The sequence below is a fragment of the Pollicipes pollicipes genome, unplaced genomic scaffold (genome assembly GCF_011947565.3).
Source record: "Pollicipes pollicipes isolate AB1234 unplaced genomic scaffold, Ppol_2.1 Scaffold_3087;HRSCAF=3621_pilon_pilon_pilon, whole genome shotgun sequence".
Classification (NCBI taxonomy): Eukaryota; Metazoa; Arthropoda; class Thecostraca; order Pollicipedomorpha; family Pollicipedidae; genus Pollicipes; species Pollicipes pollicipes.
The window spans coordinates 2,346,818-2,370,650 of NW_023596225.1; the positions used below are offsets into that span (position 1 = coordinate 2,346,818).

General features: G+C 50.6%; 1 protein-coding gene across 2 annotated transcripts; it reads left to right on the top strand.

The window, feature by feature from the left end:
* The first annotated feature begins 1,187 nt into the window (after positions 1–1,187).
* LOC119090416 (GTP-binding protein Di-Ras2) lies at positions 1,188–20,119 on the top strand. Of its 2 annotated transcripts, none has more exons than XM_037213214.1 (5): positions 1,188–1,272; positions 9,664–9,814; positions 14,260–14,414; positions 16,018–16,144; positions 16,813–20,119. In XM_037213214.1, exons 2-5 carry the CDS (start codon positions 9,677–9,679, stop codon positions 16,993–16,995), a joined length of 603 nt encoding a protein of 200 aa, XP_037069109.1. In that variant the 5' UTR covers positions 1,188–1,272; positions 9,664–9,676; the 3' UTR covers positions 16,996–20,119. The 2 variants fall into 2 exon arrangements, with proteins under 2 accessions (XP_037069109.1, XP_037069110.1); XM_037213215.1 differs by lacking the exon at positions 1,188–1,272 and adding an exon at positions 1,516–1,540.
* The last annotated feature ends 3,714 nt before the right edge of the window (positions 20,120–23,833 follow it).

Below are 23,833 nucleotides of genomic sequence, written 5' to 3' on the forward strand. Positions count from 1 at the left end.
AGTAAATCCTGTGCCCCCTCCCCTTTCTTACCAACGCTATGTCTGCACTCCTGTTCCCGAAAAATACTTCGAGATACACTACACATTGTTACATCTTTTGATTGCTTTAGTCATAAGCCCTACGCACACGACTTTTAGAATGCTCGCCGCAAAAGAGCATTGTGGTGGAAGATGCATCCGGATGGGCGACGTGGGGATTAGGAATGGGTAGCGGTGGGGTATGTGCACGGCACCATGAGTGATGGGTAGAGTGGGCTGAGGAAATCTTTCTTGCGAAGACCTTTACAGACTGGTCAGATAAGCAACTTATAACTGCTACTTTGCCAACCTTGGCTGGCATTTCTTTCGTTTGTCTGATTAAATTTCGGTGATTTGACTAGATTGCACGTCTTAAGAAACCACTAAAGCCATGGGATTGTTACGTGTGTTACTTGCACTGCTACGTGTTCTGTTTTATGTCATTACCAGTCAGGCTAATCCACCCTAGAATCCAACCTTCTTTTTGTGATTCTGAATGAGAATCACTATAACGGTATGACAGGAATCAAAGTTTATTCAAAAACTCCAGCTTTTAACTCGTAATTCGGCTCACATTTCTTTCGGAATCGATTCCAATGACGCGACGGTGAATCAGACACAAGTATTCCGTACTCCACTCCCTCACTACCAGCGGAGGTCGGCGGGCGGCGCATGACGCCGCCCCGCCCACGTCCGCTCTCACCCGCTGCACCCATTCCCACCACGACCACCGGAGGTCGGCGGGCGGTGCGTGCGCCTCCCCCGCGTCCGCTGTCCGCCACTGCACCCATCCCTCCTCCCACGGCCACCGGAGGTCGGCGGGCGGTGCGTGCGCCTCCCCCGCATCCGCTGTCCGCCACTGCACCCATCCCTCCTCCCACGATCAGCGGAGGTCGGCGGGCAGTGCGTGCGCCTCCCCCGCGCCCGCTGTCCGCCACTGCACCCATCCCTCCTCCCAAGACCAGCGGAGGTCCGCGGGCAGTGCGTGCGCCTCCCCCGCGTCCGCTGTCCGCCGCTGTGCCCTATCCCTGACCCCACCCCCTCACGACCAACGCGTCGGCGTCGGCGTCGGCGTCGGCGCGCTGACCGCCGGCCAACGATTTTCCGGTCGTCGTCATGGCGACGTGACGTCACGTCTGTCCAGTCAATACGGCGCTATTGAATGCCGAGAGGCGTGCCGTTGGGAGGCGCAGGAGACTGGCGCGGGCCTTGTGGCGGCCAGTCATGGCGCTGGCAGTGAGACGAGCTCGACAGGTGAGCGAGCGCCGGGGGGAGCGACCCACAGGCTCGTGGGTGCCCAGGGCCAGGCGGTGCCGGGAGGGACGGGCCGGGCCCGACGGTCAGACAGCGGAGGCGGTCCGCAGGTCGGCTCCGATAGTGTCACATGCTCGTGCGGCTGGCCGGGACGACTGCGGTGTCTGGTTGGGACAGTGTCTGCTCTGCGTTACCTACCTCCGGCCTACCCGACCGAGCTTTGCTCCAGCGCGTGAGGCGTAAACCGAAGCAGTCCTAGGTCTAGCATGTAGGTTGGAAGCGAACATGGAACAGTAAGATGCTCTAAGTCGTAGAAACATTTCATTAGAGCGTACGGATGTGGCTATCAAATTATTTTCAGGCTGATGTTGGGAAGCCGCTTAGAGCTTGATGCGACCTTGCAAGATCGCTTCTTCTGTTCTGTTTTTGTGTAGTTTCCTGCATTGCCTGCGTTGCTGTACTGCATATACCGCAAGGGAACGGTTTGTGGCCAAACGGCCAAGGCTAATTGTTGATCATTTTATAATGAGGATACATGAAAAGACTGTCTAATACCATTTGATTGAGACTAGATGGTTTGATGACTGAATAAAACAAACTGCTTCATTTCAGCAGGAAACAAAGGCCATAATGTCATGTTCTTACAAACGCTTGCCATCTATGTCCTTTTGCCTTGCACGGCGCAGATCATCGGTTAAGACTGACAAAGATAGCCCGATCTGGTGTTCCGCCCCGACTTGAAATGACTTTGGCGCACGCAGATGATGTCGGCACGATGTATGAGGTCCCTGTATGTATATTTTTTGATATGTGGATTATTTTGGACCATCCCATCATGATGGGTTTTCTTTGATCCGGGATATGTGCGATCTATCGCGCGTTCTCGAGGCATGAATGTCTCCAAAAGAAATAAATTGCTAGACGTCATTAGAATGTGGTCACCTCGAAGCGTGTTCCACGAAATGAGTGGGTGAATTGAACAGGGACATATTCCTGGACGTATGCGTTTTCCTTGATCGATCTCCGTGCAAACTCATTTGTGGCAAATTTATATGTCTATGAGGTAAAGGTTAAATTTGAGATCATTGTCCCAAGTGTCCCTAGACATCCTGACACAGAAAAACTTAACTTGCAAATAGTTATAGGTTGTAAAAAGGTTTTTATTTGAAAAAACAACAATGATAATAAGCTCTGTTTTTTATTGCAAAAAGACCACATGCATGGAGTATAGTCCCTAGCTTCTGTCGCTAAGCATAACCGGTCTGCTCAAATGCATGGTGATGCCTACCTATTCAGTTAGGGCCTTCAGTCCCCCCTAACTTGAGATCCAGATCCCACAACTTTGAGAATAAAGTGGATCAAATCCGGGAGAAATCCGTTTGTTAGCTTGTGTTAGTATCGAGTTATTTTTCACTGTTCAACCCCCACCCCTCCCGTCCATTTTGCGAAGCTACGCCCGGTGCTGTTTGGTGTTTACCAATGCGATGGTTTCCAGGGATGTTTTCAGAATATTTGCTTTCCTGGTGGCCCCATGCTAGTTGTGTCCCTATACCACCGCTCTGAGTACCGCCCGCTGTATTGTTGAACGCGCTGCACTGTTGAGAAGGGTGCAAGGATTGCTGGTGTTAGGTTGGAGCGGGCTGCCGCGAGTCTCTACAGCGTTAAATGCGAATCTCCCCCCCCCCCCCCCACCAATATCTTGAAAACTGACCTTTCGAATGTCAAAAATTCAGCGGCGTTCGATTGCCCCCGACAAGATCCTCAATTCTCAAGCAAATCTCAAGATTGTTGATAGGAAGCAATAGGTGGGAAAACATCTCTCTCTCTCTCTCTCCTCTCTCTCTCTCTCTCTCTCTCTCTCTTGGATTTTTATTGATTCACCATAGCTGTAATGTTTTCAGCCGATTTCCACGCAAGCAACAAATTAGAAGTTTATGTGTACAGCAACGAACAGCAGCATTGAACAGATGAACGGCAGCATTGAACAGATTGAACAACATTGAACAGGAACACTGAACAGATGAAAACTCAGCGGTGCAACCAGGAGGCGTGAAAATATTTGATATGCTAACATTACTAAAAGTGGGTTACTTTGAGCTAATGTGGAGCACATCAGACTGTACATTGCTATGATATTGAAAAGTAGGTACGGACCAAAAAATGGGCGGTAACAGATTCATAGGAGGTGCCAGTATGGTGAAACGGGAAGGTCTGATGGGTGTCTGTTATAAATATTGGTTACAGCGCTACTTAGCGGTGGAAACAAATTATGGGGTTTAGATACAATGTGGGTACAGGTATATGTCGTCAGTCTTAACATGCGCTCGGGTGGACGGGGGTCAGATTGATGCCCTGCTAAGGTTTTCCAGAATCATTTCAGAACGGTGCGGTGTGACCGCACTAACCCGCTGTAACCTGGCATGTACCATGTGAGGTCGTTGACGTATGGCAGGTCAAAGTCAGGCGATGACAGTCAGCGAGAGGCATTTCTATGGAACCGTTAAATGTGATGCAAGAACAGTGTTAGATGAAGCAATGCATATCTTAGATACGTTCTTAGATAATAGACTAATCGAACTTATGATTACAGCTACTTGCAATGACCAAGTGTCAGGTATAAAGGCCAGAACCGGGTCAAAGCTAGAGTGTCTTTTACTCGAAAGCTTAGTTTTATCGGGTGGTTTGTGGTGTTTGTTTCGAGTTCATTAATGACGGACCGCAACAGACATGCTCCATGGACCTTTTAAAGGCAAGTGTAGGTCAATATCCTAACATGATCTGGGTCAACATATCGTTTTTAGGAACATATCACTTGGCGTAATCCCTGCCGCTTACTCGAATGGCAAATAGGAGCAATCTCGTAGATATTTGGTCACCTTGGCCTCATCAAGGTCAAACAAGGTCACTGACCTCATTGATCTTTTGCTTAGAACAGGCATCTAACTTTTCGTCAGTTGTATGAGGAGGTCTGGGGTCACTTGAGGCGCCAATTTTAGGTTTAACCTTGTTTGACCTTGTTCGACCTCAAGGTCATGACATAGGAATCTCAAATTTTGACTCAAGTAAATTCACGTAGAAGTTAATCTACCCTACCAACTTGGTGTTTCTGGCTAGTTTGGTTATCGAGGTCTCGGGAGGGGGTCAAATTGACCCCTGCCACTCCCATCTGAGGGGGTTTCAGCCGGCCATCCGGGCACGTGCTAATGCGCGTATCCAGTTTTCAAGAGTAAGGGAAGAGACAAACGACTAGATTTTGGCCCATCGCCGTGGCCGAGGACTGTCCGCTGTTAGAGGCCGCCTGTCCTGTATGACCATCGGCAAATATTTGGTCGTGCAGGGAGTCTTCGAAACGCTATCCTCTTCATAGGTTACCTTCGCCCCATTTATGAGTTCTGAACTTGCATTTAGTATATGTTTATAGAGTTTGTTAAGTGTTTAGCATTGGAGGATGGAATGTTGCTAAAAGATTGAGGTCTTCATGTTCCAGCTGAGATAAGTTCCCTGACTCTCGTCTATGGAGGCGGACCTGTGCAAAATGCTTATTTTCCCTCCGCCAGCTTCACATGTGTATACACTTGCCTTCACTATTCACTCATAGCATCCACTCATGCCATGCTAGCATATGGAAAACTGGACTTGCAATGGGGTGAGCGAACGTTCGCTGGATACCCAGCGCGCCAAAGTGTGCAAACGTCACAACAAATCGTGCCATCTGCATATGTCATGCTATCGAGATCAGGGGGTGGAAGGGTCGGAAAGGCGCTTGCCCCCGTAATTTTTGGACGGGAGTCAATGCCCCCCCTCGCCCACGACTTTGGCGGAATCAATCTTAAATTGTTTTATGTACAAACTTGTTGTTGAGTTGGAGGCCATTGCGGATTTTGTTCATTACATTCGGTATAACCTTCCAGTATTTTTGTTTTCTGTAATTTTCTGTCATGTAGATGACTTATTTAAAGAGATTAACGCAACCCTGTGATTTGGTGGAAGATGGTTGTCTTGAAGTTTCTTCAAAAAGCTACATTGTCAGCGATGAATATTTGTCTGCCGTTTCGCTTATGATTAAGATTATATTTCATCATTACCATGCACGGCGCACGCGCCATGCGGCAGGGACACTGAGCCAGGAGTTAAGCCAGGATACGGTGTACAGGAAGCCACTTGACATACGTTTGTCGCGTCGGCATCATATTCAGATGAGTGTCAATATTCGCGTCGATGGCCTGCTATTGGTTCCCTACTGGGTATGGCTGGTATTATTGATTGTCCTTGTCGTGTTGAGCGAGGTAAATGCTTGTTATTGCACCCAAGAACCGAATGAGTTCGTTTTAAATAAAATTACGTTAGACACGCTGGAACTCCGATAATTGGTAACAAAAGTAGGATCTACGGGCACATACGGCCTCATTGTTTTTACTCAATGCAAAAGACTGCATTGCATCTCTGAGCAGATTTTTCGGTAACTTAGAAATCCTCTCTCGCGTAAGAATGCATGGGTATAGAAGGCTGTTGTTAGGCGCGACAAAGCATGAAAAACCCTTAAAAAGGCCTTGATAATATTTATTTTATATGAAAAATATCGGTCTTCTGTACATGCACTCATGTAGCAAATCCCGTACCCAACCCAAAAACGCCGGTGGTACCCGCAGTTTCGTTGTGATGTAGACATATTCTTGCTCTTACTGCCCGGAAGGTGTCGGCGTCTCTAGGAAAATGTGGCCCGTTTTGATCATGGGCATGATTTTTGGATGAGCATGCTTATAGCTCATTAACATTAGTTGTCACGCACTGCACTTATCACGGCGTTTTTTTCCAAAACAGATGTTTCTGCCGGAGTTATTGATTGCTCAAAAATAGGTCAACACCTGAGATGAAAGCACATTGTGTTCAAAAGTATGCAGACTAAACTTTGCAACCAGACACGCTTGAAGCTCGCATGACGTATTGGTCTAGGAGGAGGGAACATTCGCAATGTACTATCAATCTGTTGCTGCATGAACTAATTTAGAGCTCATGGAACATTACACAATTCAACTCCAGACAACGCTTGAACCGCGGACCAGGTTACCCATTCAGGAGGACGAAAATGTCGAGGAGCTCCAGCCAAATCCCGTCGTGGCGGCGTTCGTCGTAAGGTGCCCCTCAAATTTCCCTATTTGCGCATTGATTCATGACCGTTTTCTTTTTCTTCATGATCACATCGTTTCTGAAGTGATGACTCACCAAGAACTTCGGGGCCTAAGCTTACCATTGTAGGTCCTAACTGACGACAGTGCACCCGTGCATTGGCGTTTTAGGTTGGATCACGTCATTACATTCATGCATTAGGTCAAATAATGCCCCAGAATGGGACCCTATAACTCATCGTTACGCAAAATTGCTTTCATTCAAGGGATTGTGTCCGCCGAAAAGTTATTACCTGACCTGACTGAATCGATATGAACAGATATGGACATCATAAACTGAAAGTCACTAAGTGACGCTAGCAATGCAAAAATAACGGACGGAACACTGACTGCCTTTTGTTCTAATGTGCAAGTCCAACCATGAGAACTATGAACTCTGCTGAACTTTTGGACAGCAGTTTGTATATGGTTACTACCAACAACACCCTTGGCTGTTATATCCGTTGCACGACGGCGCTCTGCGCGAAATTCTCATAAACATCACATGCATGTTTGGAAGTTGCGGCATCACCTATAGATTGATTGTACACTGATTGTTCCTTACTTCAATAAATGTGATCGTTAACGACACAGGCTTTACTTCTCAGCTGTGTTCCTTGAAACGTGGTATTGCCGGTTAAATTTGACTCTTAACATTCAGACACAACTCTTCCAAAAACTTTCTAGAGCTTGGGTATTTCGAGTGAGAAATATTCATGGAGAAGGCTTGAATTATACCCAGTTCCACTCTTTCAAAATCAGGAATGTCCTCCAACTTGCCGTTCGCCATGTCGAGACGGTATAGCGGTCAAGGCGCGCGAACATCTCCACCAAGAGTAAGATATGAAGTCCTTTGGGGTTTGAAAATGCGTGTCATGGCCACGGGATTGATGCCTATTTGTTTTATTAAGAGGTCCCTCCCAGATCTCCATTTTTGAAATGACCTTGCGATGTTTTGCAAGGTTTGAACAACCTGTCGTAAGTATCTGACCGTGACCCTGCTAGACTCCATTAATCACCCCTTGTTGCTGATTGATCTGGCGTCGTCTATAATACTTTGATAGTGGCGAAACGCGATCTTGCCCTGGTAAGCGAGTAGTTACATAGCCGTGGCCTGCGCGCTGGGCCCGTGTTTGCGTAGTCCTGGCTCGCTTCTTCCGGTCACGTTTGCACCGGCGTGTTATGCTTGGCACTAATGACGTTGGATGAACTGTTATATAAACCACCGCTCTTTGTACTTCTCTATTACATAAACCAACTCTATGCACCATTACATAAACTACCCGCGACTACACCCTTCGCCGCTGGTGTCCCAATATATGGCTGGCTTTGCTTCATTGGATTTGCATGCTTCTCCGCATGCGCCGTTAAACCCTCACTGGAGCTCGCCGCGGTGGTGCGCCACATGGCGTGCTTGCTAGGCTGTGCCACCTCTGCACATCGGTCTGCCCAAAATGAGTCCGGCGCTCCACCGCCGTTGCCACCGTTACCACCCGCGTTCTGCCACCACGTTCTTGCGGCTTGAATGGAGCCTCAAATGTCGCGTGAAAGACGTCATTTCGCTATGGCTGCCATCTGGACGCCAAAGACGCCAGCTCGTTAGGTAGCTGCCTGAGGCTATTTATAAACGGCATTAGCGAACGTTTTAAGGACTCTGGCCCAGTTTTCTCCCCGGTGGCGAAAGGTGTTCATCAGCCTCTCCGGCTGGTTGGTGACCTGCGGCAATCGAAATAGATCTGGGTTGTCGCTCTTGATCTTTTGGATGATGTTTCTTGCCAGGAACTACACCACGCGGTGATAACACCGATGAGGTGATAAAGCCATCCATCGAAAGAATGCGTCTTGTGAAGGCCACGCCTTCTTCCTCACCTTATCAGTGTGCAGCCCCATGCACAGATGTGCGCCGTTTAGCATCACTTCAAAAGGATTCGCTATTATTCAAATAAACGCACAAGAGGAAATCACCAGCACCGCGCTGTGTAGCACACCATCTACCAAAACACTAAACAAAGAACCAGGGAAGCATCCACGAACAGCTTTCATGCGATGAATCCGGCCTCGTAAAGGTCACCTTCACCGCACTTTACGGAATTGTTCACATGTTCGATGAAGATGTTATTTGAAACGAGGACTGTCACACAAGGTACATGCTATTAATATGTGCTTAGTTTGCTACCAAGGCTATCATCCAGAAGCATTGTTCATATGTTCGGTGAATATGTTATTTAAAACGAGGACTGCCACACAAGGCACATGCTATTAATGTGCGCTGGGTCTGCTACCAAGGCTATTCCGAGGCAGCTCCCCGCTCAGCTTTTCTTGCTCTGCTGCTTCTCGACCAGCCAAGTTTCTCTTGGCTGGTCGAGACTGATCGCCGCATCTTCAATGGGGATGTTAGAGGACTGCACAGTGAAGCATGTAGCACCCAACCAGTCCACGCGCCAGCCAGTGGATGCTCCGTCCTCGATGGTTCGTCTCCCGAGGCGCGGCGTCCGTAGCGGGCAGACCCCGCCGGGACGTGGATACGGGCGGGCTTCCACGCAGCGGTCTTCGCGCAGCGCGCGGAGATACACAGGGGGCCGCAGTTCAGACGTTTCACATTTTTGGCACCCTCCCGGTTCTAAGAGGCATCGTTTCTGCCAGCCTCATCGTCGCGTGGTGAGACTCGGAATCTCACGCACCGGCTTGATGCTGGGTGCGCTGACATCGAGGTCATACCTTGATGCTGGGTGTGCTGACATCGAGGTCATACCTGGAGGCTCCTGTGCGAGAACAGCTTCGGATTGGCCATGTTTGCGTGGACGGATAATGCACATGCACCCAACTTGACTGTGTACTGATTTCCAGTAGGCGAGCATCATACCACCCGTAACTTAGGTGTCCCGATATGCTGGAGAAATGCATATCTCCTTCCCGCTATCGATCGCGCTGGGAGAGAACAGCGGCGGACAGCCACCTGCGGCCGGTGGACCGCGTTGTGATAGGGCGGAAGTCGGATGCGGTCCGAACAAGTCTGGTACCAGAGTCTGGCAGAGGCGTGTCAAGTGGATCACAGTGAGGGGTATCAACGGTGACGTCGGCGATGGCCGCTGGCTTCGCGGTAGATCCCCGGACGCTGACGCCGCCATTGGGCGCCGAGAAGGTGCCGCTGTGGGAGTGTAGCGCAGGCTCCTGCCCCGTCCTTTGACCTGACCTCAGCTGACCTGGTCCCGTTCTCTGCCGCCAGACCGGACCCAGCCATGCCGGAGCAGAGCAACGACTACCGCGTGGTAGTGTTCGGCGCCGGGGGCGTCGGCAAGTCATCGCTGGTGCTGCGCTTCGTGAAGGGCACCTTTCGGGACAGCTACATACCCACCATCGAGGACACGTACCGGCAGGTGAGACGCCACCCGGGGGCACGGCTCGGCCGTGGCCGCAGTCGCTCCGGCTGCGAGCAGAGAAGCCTGAGCTATTGCTAGCAGACAGTCGACTTGGATGGAGAAGCGCTCACTGGTTCAGACCATGGCAAGTGCGACTGATTTGTGATTGCAACGGATGATGAGAGCGGATCGGCGGCAGAAATTACAGGCGACCCGCCGGGCCTCCGGGAACGCCGGCCGACCCACAGTGGGGGGGGGGGGGGGGGGGGGCGAGTGATGGGACCATAAGGAGGAGAATGTCGGCGTCTTTGCAGCAACACGCGGGTCTTGCTCAGGCTCCCAGCATCAAACGTAGGCTATTCAACGCACAGTTGATTACGTTTATATTTAGAGCCCATGCGGACTTGCCTTCCTTACGTGCTCTTTATTCCAGTCAACGTTCGTCAATCCTCGCACGCTCCCAAGGCAAAATAATCGTCAATATACATATTACACAGAAGGACACCATTGTAAAATTGCAAAACATATAAGCATACACACGATAGCTTAAGGCCATAATCGATGAATATGAATGCGTACATTAAAATCCGTTAAATAGAAATGCATACATATGTGATATATAATGTTCCAATGCATGTTATTAATATGATATACATTACGACCCTGGCATGTTTCCTTTCGGTCTCATCGATTGTTAAGTTAAATTTTATGGAAATTCTTAACTGATATTGAGAGCAGTTGAGATATTTTGTATCTTTTAAGCAGGTGACGGAATGTTTTTGAATGTCAAATACCTATCTGGTCAAAATCGCATACAAATACGGATCGAGTACAGGAAAATTCCCTCGGCTTATCCAAATATTAAGTCAAGCATTTGAGCACTCAGAAGTGGAATGCTCTGTGCGAGTTTGATGAGCGTTGAGGTCATGTTAGGTCACACGCAGGCTGTGTGACCCGCGCGGCGCTGGTGAGTTAGTCAATGCGAAACAAAGCTCGCTCGGTCAAACAATGCGACTCATCGTTTTGTTTCCAACTTGACGTGTTGAAATCAGTGCCAAGTTATATGGGTTATATGCAATTTTATGGTGATTTGAAGCTGTTGTGGCAGTGAAAATAAGCGTTGCCACCGTCTTGTGACTTTGATCCCACAGCATACATCGGGGTGCGAATTGCTTGTCTTCATTTTTCAGAGTCCTTTCACTTCCATTAAGTTTTGTTAAAATAGGAAGTGGTTGGGTTCCAACGCGGATGATTCGGTCGATATGACGTGATCTGATTTTCGTTAGAGCCATCTTTACTAGTGCATAAAGAGTTGCATTGCGTTGCATAGCGGCCTCTTGAGCTGTTGCATGACCTGTCGCAAGGCCCCACTACATTCCGTCCCCCTTTCTCATACGCATGCATGCAGATGCATGCAAATGCATCACATGTCTGCATGCAAACATGCGGACATGCACTGCTTTGCATTAAACATGATCTGTAAGATGAGATACAGCGTTACCTTACCATTACAGCAGGACTTGAGCCAGCATGAAATTGTCAGGGTGACTATCCACTTATTTTTTTTTCTGGGAGTGCACCGGGTTTCCTTTTTACATCAATTTCCTTTCATCCTGCAGGCACGGTTTGGGGTGGTTTGGGCCACACATGAGCGCGTCGGAGCAATCGCACGGAGAGACTAGTCTCTCAAAGAAATATGTTATGTTCCCCCACCCAAGGTGCCATGCGCAAGACAAAAGACACATGAGACACGATGCGTCCAATGCGCCTCAAAGGGCAGTGCTGTTGGACAAACCCTCGTCCATACAGCTCGCCGTAAGTGCGGCAAAACACGCGGTCGGTCGGTTGACAGGCTCCGCACGTCATTCGCAGAACCGCAGTAGTGCGCTGTGTGCAAACGAGCACGCTTGTTTAGTTAGACGGCACACGCGCGGGGTTTTCGACCAGCTTCACCTCAGTGTAAGCGCGTAGGTTCTTGGTGCATTAGCTGTGCATTGATGTGCTGATGTGCGGGGGAGTATGGAGCAGATTCAAAGGCTGCCGCTGCTGCTGTCACAGATTGCGCGGCTCGGCAGCTGCTGACGTCACAGCTGGCGTGACGCCGCGGCTGATGACGTCATAGCTGTCGCGATCCTGCTGAACGGCCTGGATTTATTCTCGTCGCTTGGGCAGCGGGAATGAAAAATGTCGTTCTTGTATTTGCTCTCGCCTAGCACCATAATTACCTATAAATGAAAAATACCCGGGTTCAAATTCGCTTCTGGAGCACCTTTTTACCTCGCGGGAATTTTCTTTGATTGCTTATAGAGAGCGTCGAACTGCAGCAGAGGACCACCTATTGCTCCCTAGTTCTGTGTGTCTGCTGGAGGTTTCTTGAGACACGACAGGCAGCGCGGGGCCCAGCTGCATTGCCCTCCATCCGCCGCCGGAGTTTGGCCAGGTGCACCGGGAGTGACGCAGCGCCCGAGGACATGTCCCGGAAGTCAGAAGTTTCCGGGAACTTGCGACAGTCGCCAGCGACGCTCCTGGGGGGAGGGTGAACGATGGCTTGGTGGCTCCGGAACAAGGCGGGACGGGTCGAGCCGCGCGGCTGCGGGACCGCTGCCGGCCGCGCCGCCTAACAGCCGCCCTGACCTTTCTCCAAAGGTCGTCGGGCGGCGGGGCTGCCTGTCGAGTCCCGAGGGGGGCCGTCGATACCGGAGCAGGACGGCAGGCACCCCCCGCCGTTGGCCGGCATCAGCGGCTGCGTCGCGGCCACAGCAACTAGTTGGCGGCCACAGCAGCTGGGTGGTGGCCACAGCGGCTGGGTGGCGACCACGGCAGCCAGTTGGCGGCTACAGCGACTGGGTGGCGCCTACAGCGGCCGAGTGACAGCCCCAGCAGCCGGGTGGCGGCCACAACGGCTGGAGTGGCGGCCACAACGGCCGAGTGGCGGCCACAACGGCCGGGTGGCGGCCACACCGGCCGGGTGGCGGCCACAACGGCTGGGTGCCGGCCATAACGGCTGGGTGGCGGCCATAGCGGCCGGGTGGCGGCCGCACCGGCTGGATGGCGGCCACAACTGCGGGGTGGCGGCCACAACGGCTGGGTGCCGGCCACAACGGCCGGGTGGCGGCCGTAACGGCCGGGTGACGGCCACAACGGCCGGGTGACGGCCACAACGGCTGGGTGCCGGCCACAACGGCCGAGTGGCGGCCACAACGGCTGGGTGCCGGCCACAACGGCCGGGTGGCGGCCGTAACGGCCGGGTGGCAGCCATAGCGGCCGGGTGGCGGCCTCAGAGCTGCGCGTCTGACGTTAGGCCGACGGAGCGCTACCTATAGCAAGCTTCCGTCCTAGTAGCACTAGTTCACACAGTAGCACACACCTAGTAGCACACACACACACCTATTCACAACAGTCATGCTCACTTTCACCGAGCCCATCTGTCAGCAGTGAGGCTTAAAGCAAACTTGTTACATCCGTGCTTGGTTTCATAAGGTTCATGTTCGCTGCTGAATAAAATTCCCTCACAAGCCACACTGCATTCTCCCTTTGTCCTTGTGCATGCCATCGCCGCGTCCAGGTGTTGTCATCGCTCGTCCAGTCCGAAGTCCGGTCATGGTCAGTCAACGGGACGGATGATGGGGGATTAGCCGTCTAATGGAAACGGCTCACTGCCGTCCGAGACGATTGACTGGGGCTATATCGGTACCGGCTCAGGCATCGCCGTCGATGCCGGCTGTAGACATTAGCACAGCGCGCACACATCGGACCATCCGCCTCCAGCCGAAGAGGCGTGGGTCATATGAGTTGTGAATCATACATGACTCATGTTAGGTCAGAACATGCATATGCTGTGAGCTACCGTGAGCGCTACAGTGATATTATATATATATATATATATATATATATATATATATATATATATATATATATATATATATATATGTGTGTGTGTGTGTGTGTGTGTGTGTGTGTGTGTGTGTGTGTGTGTGTGTGTGTGTGTGTGTGTGTGTGTGTGTGTGTGTGTGTGTATGTATGTGTGAGTGTGTGTGTGTGTGTGTGTGTGTGTGTGTGTGCGTCATTGGGCGTTTACGACGCACTCAGCTGCTGAGGCTATACGGCGCCGCCTACCTCACTCTGGCGGGGAGGGCAGACACCACGAGGAATCGAACCCCATACCTCTGGTTTCCCAGAAGCGCAGCTAATTCATTTCGCCATCGTTACCCTGACCATAACTGTGAGGCGATGAGTTAAAAGTGATTGTCGGCGTCGAAGTCGAGAGTCTCCAAACGTTTGTAAAGTTACTGGTGGCAGACTGATGTGTTTGCTTCATTGTTCCAGATCTGGGAGCCGTGCCGCCTTGTCATGAGTCACATGCGACGGGGCAATGACCCACCGTTTTGAGTTGTTGGTAAATGAGTTATTTAGCCCTTTCTTGAGGCCTGCGTCGAAGAAACACGCTCTGTTCTTCTTTTCAGGTGATCAGCTGCAACAAGAACATCTGCACGCTGCAGATCACAGACACCACCGGAAGTCACCAGTTTCCGGCCATGCAGCGGCTCTCTATTTCCAAGGGCCATGCCTTTGTGCTAGTCTACTCGATCACATCTCGACAGAGCCTGGAGGAGCTCCGGTAAGGCTGGCTGAGGGGGAGGTAGAGCGGGGGTGGGAGAATCGACGAAGGCAGTGTCGGGGTTTTCTGGGAGACATCAGATTGGCCCGAAATGGAGGGAGAGCATGGTGGGCAGGGACAGTAGTAAGTATGGGTTGGAGATAGAGAGAGAGAGAGAGAGAGAGAGAGAGAGAGAGAGAGAGAGAGAGAGGAGAGAGAGAGAGAGAGAGAGATAGAGAAGAGAGAGAGAGAGAAAGAGGATAGAGAGGAGCGAGAGAGAGAGGAGAGAGAGAGAGAGAAGTGAGAGAGAGAGAGAGAGATGAGATAGAGAGAGAGGAGGAGAGAGAGCGAAAGAATAGGAGGGATAAGCGGCATGAGAGAAGAGAATAGAGACGAGACCGAGGTGAGAGAGACGCTATGGTGTCTTAGCGCGTCGGAAGACAAGGGTGACGAGAGGAGAAGAGGGGCGGAGAACGAGGTGGCAATAATGTCGGGTGCGCGAGCGGAAACATCTGCACTATGTCGGTGCGCACTTAACTCCTGCTTAGCATCAGAGGTCTGTGAAGACGGGGTCTTCCGAGTCACATTTACAGCACACGATAATGCGCGGCCTCTGACGCGCGGGGGGAAGCCCCGCCCGCAGCTCTAATTGACCAAGATGACAGCTCCCGGATGCCGTCTTGGTCCATTGGAAACTTTCTATTGCAGTGTTGAAGGTAATGCACCAAGGTCAGGAATGGACCGAGTGGTCACTAACCAGTGTTTTGTAGTACGACGCATCGACAATCGATCGGGGCGCAATCTGCCTGTGACTTGGTCCAATACCTGGCTTGATGCCGTGCGCTGTGCTCTAAGACGGTAATAAAAACATCGCCATTCTATTTTATGTACGGTATGATACTTGCATCAGTTTTTCACCCTGCAGTTAGCGGCCGCACGAAGGGACCAGGACAGAACCATCGTGCGTGTTTAGTCAAGAAGGCCGAAAATATGTTTATTGGGTTTGCAATCACCATTACCCCAGTCCTGAAATACAGGAGTGAGCGCAGCTGAAAGACAGATGAACACAAACTTCAGTCAAGCTTCGTCCTTAGATGGAGAGGATTAGGTTGCCGGGAAGGGGGAGACGGACGAGGAGGGAGAAGGAGGGAGAGAGAGGGGGTGGGAGAGTAGGAATAGTAGGAATAGGAAGTAGGAATATGAATGTAGGAATGAGATATAGTTAATAGTAGGAATGAGAGTAGGAATAAACACGGAGAGAGATTGGAAAACAGAGATGGATAGGAGGAAAAGGACAGGAAAGAGATAATTATGGTGTGTAGAAAGAGCTGGCGGGAAAAGGTGTGTCCATTCAGTGACAGTATGAAGTCAACGACACATTTGACAGCTTGACAGATTTCAGGTTGATTTGGTTTTGTTCACGTCGATGTTTTGCGGCCTCAAGCCCTGCACCTATCCTTCTATTCCACAGTATTTTCCGGTTTGTTTCACGCTCCTCTGTGAAAGGACAGGCGGTGTGTGTCGTTGGGTATGATGTATCAGTACGGGTGTTAAGTGATGCGCAGCGTGTTCACTGGTCAAGTATCCTAGAAGCGTATTGTTGACGCCGTCCTGATTTTTCCAGGCCCATATTTGAGGTGATTAGGGAGGTAAAAGGCAACCAGGAAGAGGAAATTCCCGTCATGCTTGTAGGCAACAAGTGCGATGAAAATGAAAACAGGGAGGTACCTCACGCTGAGGGAGAGGATCAGGTGAGATATAATGTGTTTATGGTACCTGCATGACTTAACATCTATGGGGAAACAAGTGGTGCGATCATCATCTTGAGACATTTTAGTTCCTTCGCCTGGTTTTGGGAGAGCAGAGCAGGTGAGGACAGCACGCAGGTGGGGCCAGCAGACAGGTGAGCACAGCAGACGCGCACATGACCGGAAGGCTGCTCATGCTGAATTTTGATCACTATGTAGCAAAAACATGTCGGCTTTAGACTGAGCGATAAGCTGGGTGCCAGCTTTGTGGTACCGGGCATTTTAGGGAGAGGGACTCTCTGTGATGTCTGACTGTTGCACCCCCTGTGCTGTTTGTCGGGGACGTCTCGGCGCGGTACCTGCTGATCAACTTTGGGACGTTCCATGAAGCGGGTCGTTTTCACTATTAGAGACGTAATCATCCCATTATCGTCACGTGGGCCATAAAATGTAAAGCTTCAATACGCCGTCCTTAATCAAGGTGCACGCATTTTATCCACAGAGGAAATCGCAACCAGCGGTTTTTGTCGTTGCTACGTCGTCAATTATTGTCTGTTTTGTATTGTATGACTGTCCGCAGGCGTCCCATACTGATAGCATTGATAAAGGCTCTTCAAAGCATCAAAACCCTATGCTGGTACTTAACTGTTCATCTGTGTTTCTGTCCTCAGTCTAAAAAGTGGCGGTGCAGCTTCCTGGAAACCTCAGCAAAGAACAACACCAACGTGAAGGAGCTATTCCAAGAGCTTCTCAATATGGACAAAACACGTACAATGACACTGCAATTGGACAGTAAGAAAAACAAATCCCAGAAGGGCACGCGTAAAATCAAGGAGAAGTGTGAGCTGATGTAGGGATCCCTGCTGGCTCGGTGCCATGAAAAAGTCCACGGCCACAGCTGCCGCCGCTGGTACAAAGACTGTTCGGCGGCGGCGCTGACAGTCGCGAGTTGTCCTGACCGGATCCGACCCGGATCTGCCGGTGCTCCTGACCGGATCCGACCCAGATCTGCCGGTGCTCCTGACCGGATCCGACCCGGATCTGCCGGTGCTCCTGACCGGATCCGACCCGGGCCTGCCGGTGCTCCTGGCCAGATCCGACTCGGGCCTGCCGGTGCTCCTGGCCGGATCCGACCCGGGCCTGCCGGTGCTCCTGGCCGGATCCGACCCGGGCCTGACGATGCTCCTGACCGGATCCGACCCGGGCCTGCCGGTGCTCATGACCGGGATCCGACCCGGATCTGCCGGTGCTCGTGGCCGGATCCGACCCGGATCTGCCGGTGCTCGTGGCTGGATCCGACCCGGATCTACCGGTGCTCGTGGCTGGATCCGACCCGAGCCTGACGGTGCTCCTGACCGGATCCGACCCGGGTCTGCCGGTGCTCCTGGCCGATATCATAGGAGGACTCTCCCGGTGCTCCTTGCCGATGTCATAGCAGGACGTTCGCCTCAGTCTGAAGCCGGCGGCGCCCCGATTCTGGTCGAGCTCGCGCCGAGACCCGGTTCTGCTCGCGCTGCGGCCTGGGCGGGTCGTGTGCAGCGCCGGACAGCCTCGATACACAGCAGTCGGCGGCTCGCGAGGCGGTGGCGAGTCGCGACTCGCCTCTCGCGAGATGCGGTTGGCTCCTGCGAGCAGCCGGGCAGGTGCTGTGTCGGTCTGGTGTCGTGACCGCGACACCCGGTCCGCGGCGTCCCCTCGCCGCTGCTGGCGGGAGAGCGTCGCTGGACTTCATTCGAGCCGTCGCATCGATGCAGCTGCACCAGAGCCCCTGGTGGCTCCATGCCAACGAATACAAATGTGACGAACGAAACAACGACCCGGCGTCAGCTGAGCAAGGACGAAATCAACATGATGTGTAGAGTACCACGTCAACGAGCACGAGAGCTGCCGTATCTGGGCTGCCCGTAACAACTGTCAAATTGGAAGTGAGGAAGAGACTGGTGTAAGCCTTCTTTGCCACTCGCGCCTGCTACACGTTGCGGTTCTCTGCGTCCATCTTTTGCGGATGTGTTTTGCAGGAAGTCAACCTCTAGCCTCTAGCGCGTCGAGCACTGATGCAGGGGTCAAAACAGCGAGCTTTCTTCGCAACATTTGGAAGCATGTGTCTGGTACACTGTCATGTACTAGCTGCAGTTGTTCAACCGTGCACTTAAAGGCAATGCCACATCATGCATGTCGGATTTTATTCCTAATGCAGAGTTGTGCTTTGTCGGCGTTACACACGTGATACCGGAACCAGACGTAGAACAATCGTTCTGAGAATCCGATAGATAGGGCATTTCCAGTCGAGGATCGTTATCCAGCACAGCGCTCATGCGCTGCCTCCCTGCTTTGCGTCCCGTGACAACTTGACCCTTCTGTACCAACGAGCGTGAAGGCTCCTCCACCGGCTACTAACGATGTTGTTCAGTTCTCATGCAGCTTTTGTTATCGCTACAGCACGGCTCTCATCGGTTACCTTCTACTTCTCTTCCCCTCGGTCTTCCAGGATCGGTAGATCGGTAGGCCGGTAGATCGGTAGACCGGTAGATCGGTAGCTATTTGTGCACTCGTCAGGGGCTGGGGTCTTCACATGGCAATGCTTCTCGTCACTGACTCCACCACATCGTGATGGCACGCCTGGTGAACGCAAACGCGTGTAGTTCTCCACGTAGATGTCCGTTGATTTCTTCACTCAAAGTTCTCCATCTCTAGATGCACACATGGGTTTGTGAATGGCAGGCTAACCACACTCACGAGGTGTACTCAAATGCGTTGTAAGACATGTTCGGCAAGGGTGAGTTTTGCGTGCTAGACTAGACGGCACTCTGAGGCTGATGCTGACAAGCGTGTTATTTTTAAGCTGCATTTCGTATAAGTTCTGTCGATCTGTAGAGGGTTTTCATCTTGCCCATTTATGAGGGGAATGATGACACTATTTTAGCTACTGGCGTATTCCGTGGTCCTGCTGTCTCACTAGCGTTACACTAGAGTGTGACTGTCGCCCATGGTGCCGACGTTGCGTGGTCTGTCTGGCAGCATACCTATGAAGAGTGAGCCCAATCGTTCATGCTGCGCCTTGTTCAGAGTTTCAGCGTATATTCTATGTGCACGTGTGTACCGGCGGCGGGCGACACCTCGCGGGCAGGGGGCCAGCGTGTTAACTTTCGACCATTGCGCGGTTGGTTCTTCTAGCACTGTTACATATACCACCCGCAGAGCTCCCCATCTTCTGACACTTCTTAGCAGTAGCAGCTTGAACTGCAGCTGGCTACCTGGTGGTCATGGCATGGATAGGAGTTACTTGCAGTGGTGGCAGGCCCCTCTGAAGTGACGTCTTTGCTTTGGTAGATATGGAGTTCAAAAAAATATGGCAAGCGTTCTTCAAAACGCCTAAGCACCTGACATTTCTGGACAACCCATATGCACATGGTGCATGGGTTATTCACTAAGCGCCTACGCACGTGCGTGTAGCCTGACGCCCTGCAGCACGCAGTGATGCCTCTCTCCGTTCCGATCGCCAACAAATTCCGCAGGTAATTATTTTTGTGAATGAATCTTTCAAGGACTCCACTGATGCTTCGGACCATTGTCCAATGGTGTGTTTGACCGAGTCGGCTATATTTCGCTGGCCCAGTCACTACTCCTAATACTGACGATGCACCGTGAGGAAAGATCGGTTTGCGCGTTTGCCCGTCTGAACGCAGACGGCGCCTCGTTTATTTTGATCTTCGAGCTGTGATGTTGGAAGTTGTGCAGTGTTTTCTGTTGCACCCTCGTAAGTGGTGGTCGTACCTTGTCAACTGTCCATACGTAGTCACATATCACTGAATAGTTTTCCTGTTGTTGACCCGTCATCGAATAATGTCCAAGCGCTGTGTGTGGGCAGCACCCACAATTCATTCTCGAATTACTAGGTGCATAGGTTGTTAAATTCACGCCATTACGACCGCGTCGGCTGGTGGAAGACTCGCTGGGCAATAAACCGATAACAAGGAATGTCTTTTGTGTGCAGAGCCTGCCGTTTAATTACGCGAAGCCACACGTCTTACAGCTGCTTGCCCTTGATCACTGCAACAGGTTAGGTCTCTAAGAAGGAGACGGGAACGGCAGAAAAAGAGTTTTCCAGTCCTCCTGACATTCCTTCGAGTGGCTTTGTTACTTTAGTACCTGGTTTTGGCTCGTGGTTTCTATTGCTTCGGTAGTCTGCATTTTTATTGAAATGCTTCAAGTGAACGTAGCTGGCTTTTGTCACTTGAGATCAAACATCATTAGGTGATGCGTTCGGTTGGGCATCTTTTGAAACTGCCATCGTTCATAACGTCAGCTGAAATTAAATCATTGGCAGAATGCGCGCAATGCGTGGCTCTGCGATAAGCTATACGTTGGAAAGATAAAACGCATGACGATGATCAGCATAATGATTAACAGGACACATCTGTAAGTCGACTTCATCTTCAATTTTCAACCACTTCATGCTAAATGTCAATGAAAACGATTGACTGATTTCTGCCGACCTAACGTCTGTCCGTCTTCTACCTGACCGTCCGCAGTCCGCCTGCGGTAGAATCTGCTGTAGACGACTTACAAGACTCTAGCTAAACTGCTTAAATACCCCCCCCCCCCCCCATCGAAGCGCGTTGGTAGCTTTACCGCTACGCGGCAGATCTTCCTTCCCAAACCTTTGGGTTTTCAAGTTAAAGGTATGCTTTTTGGGGAGCAGTCGATCGAGTATTATTGTGCTGATTTTGATGAGCGCGGCATGACAAGGGAGATCGTTCAATTTTCGTTCGCCCATACGTTCGCCGTTTTCTTTTTTCCAAATGAGTGAAACTCCTACAGCGTAACAGGTTAATGCTTCCTGCACGCTTTGCATTCGACTTTCAAGACGCGCCGCTCGCTCAGTGGCGCAGTCGGTGCCGCGCTGGGCCAAAAACTGGGTGGTTCGACCCTGGACCGCCCCAGAAGTTTTCTATCGGTTGCCTATGGAGCAGCAGGTGGGACAAAAAGTTGAACCAAAACTTTGAATAGATCTGTTGACAAATAAAATGATAAAAAGTCGCCAGGGATGAGAGCTGACAGTGATAAAAGGCAAACTAAAGCAAGTTTGTGCCAAAAAGTCCAAGGATAACAGTTCACAGAAATAAGAATCGAGCAGAAAAGGTGATAAATGAAAAGGAAAGGGAATAATATTGACAGCGATAAAATTTGAATCAGGAAGAGGTCGAAGTACGAAAGCCAAGAATGAGAGCCGATGGGCGTAGAATTTGGGCTAGAAAAATTCAACGGACAAAAAGCCGACATAAATAACAGCCAAATGGAAAACGCCAAGAGACGAAAAGTTCACAAGGGCGGTGGATAAAAGGTTGTCTGTCAATGTGCGGAGCTTGATTTAGAGACAGAAGCATAACTGTTTACCTTAAAAACATCAGCGTGTTACCAGCAATGTATTCTGAAACAAGTTCCAAATTGAGTGACCTATACGCCCCTAGATTAGAAGAACAGTCAAATGCAAGCGTGAAGGAACAAAGAAACGCGCAGAATAAACAGATAGATATTGCACAGTACCAGAAAAGGGTAATCATCGGCATGGCTCTTTCGTCACATTTCTCTGCTGCGAACAGATATCTATTTGGCTTTTAAAATCCATCAACAACCATGATAGAGAACAGGATTGTGCTGAAAACACCAGCAAGAACCAGCATCCAGCTTCACACGCACACACTGTATATATATATATACAGATATGTAGATATATATGCATATGGCAAGAATTAAAAGCAAGAACCCAAATCCGTATCTGAATTATGCTGAGGATCAAGCCAGCACCAAGATCTAGTGTAAAGCATGTATTTGTATTTGACATTAAATGACACTCTACATGCATATGTGGCTTTTGCGTGTCATTAGTCTGAGAGTTGAAACAGTATGTCAAAAAACCAACGGAAAACGATAAGGGATAAAAAACACATAAACGTATGCACGCATAAACAGAATGAGGATGTCATATCGTACAAAAAAGACCTGGCTGCGCGTTTAAAACATGTTTTACAGCTGTGCCTTGCTGACCGTCAATAACAAGTGGGCGTTCACGCAATGCACTCATCTCATGCACGTTGCATAAGTAAATATTACGGGCAAGATGCAAAGTATCTTTTATCCTAGGCAATTCGCATTCATTGGTAGATAATTGGTCTGGTGTTATGAAAAGTCAATGGGACCCGAGAACCAGGTTCCGGTGTTTGGGAAGGAAAGAGTTTGAATCATGAGTCCATATCGCTATTTACTTATGAGCCAGTGAGAACCAGAAGGTACTGCTGAGCGGGCACAAAAAAAAACTGGATTCCGGAGCATGGATGGTAAGACAACTTGCGTTTAACCACGCACCCTGAGGTATCAAGTGTCCTCGAGTGAAACTGACAATAAAGCAGAGCGACGCCGATGTAGCGTAGCGCTGTGGTGGCGTTGCATTCCCCTTCATCACCCTCTGGAATGCCAATGCATAGTACTGGGCTTTTGCGTTTAAGCAGACATTTCGCAAAAGGCTCACTGAGCACAGCCCCAAGCTTCAGGCCCCGGCCTGAAACGGATCAGAAACTACCGACCCAAAACCGTAGGATCTTTTCCTAGCGCGCTCAACGCCGACGCACTGTGGCGCCGACCGGCCGTTGGTGGCTTAGACCGCTGGTGGCTTAGACCTCTGGTGGCTTAGACCGCTGGTGGCTTAGACCGCTGGTAGTCTAGACCTCTGGGGGCTTAGACCGCTGGTGGCTTAGACCGCTGGTGGCTTAGACCGCTGGTAGTCTAGACCTCTGGGGGCTTAGACCGCTGGTGGCTTAGACCGCTGGTGGCTTAGACTGCTGGTGGTTTAGACCCCAGGGGGCTTAGACTGCTGGTGGCTTGGACCACTGGTAGCTTAGTAACGTCTCATCTGCGGGCGTGTTTCAGCGCCATGAAACCTTGCGATGCTGATGTCTCCCAAGCCAGACCACGTTCAAAGGTTTCAATGACCAAGCTGTGATCTTTGTCGCAGATCTACCACATGATGACGAAAACGAAAAATCGGTCACTGCTTTATTGTGGATGCTCTACGAGCATGGCGGCGCGGTAATAAGAGCTCCCATCTGCTCTCATTCCCAGCTGCATTTCAGCGCGCAAGCTCTTCGTTTTCACTCCAGGTATTGCCTGTGGGATTCCTGGAATCGCGCCTCGCTTCTGATGGTATCGCGCTGCACATAGTTGTAGCTATTTAGGAAGGATTTGGCTTTACTTCTCCGAAATAGACGTGGTATATATGCAAGCACAAGTTTATTAAGACGTATCTGAAGCTTGCATGTCGGAGCTTGCTCTGATTCAGGGGTTTTCCGTCATCCCGGGATTTGGCGTGTAACGCTCATGTTATCCCCGAATCGTCCAAAAGTACCGGGATGGAAAGAACAGTAATGCTAGAACAGGACAGGGATGCCAATAATCGGGTGTATTAATTTCGCAGGCAGTTTACTTACCTCATTGGTAATTTTGCTTAACTCTATTGGTCAACTTACGTAACCTTATTGGTCAGCTTACTTACTATTGGTCAAGTTATTTAACTCACTTGGTCAACTTACTGGACTCTAAAGGTCAGTAGCATCAAAGTATATGAATCTACCAAGAGAATAGAGAACAGCGAGCTTCAGGGGTGGAGTAACGAAATAGGACAAAGTTGGATACAGT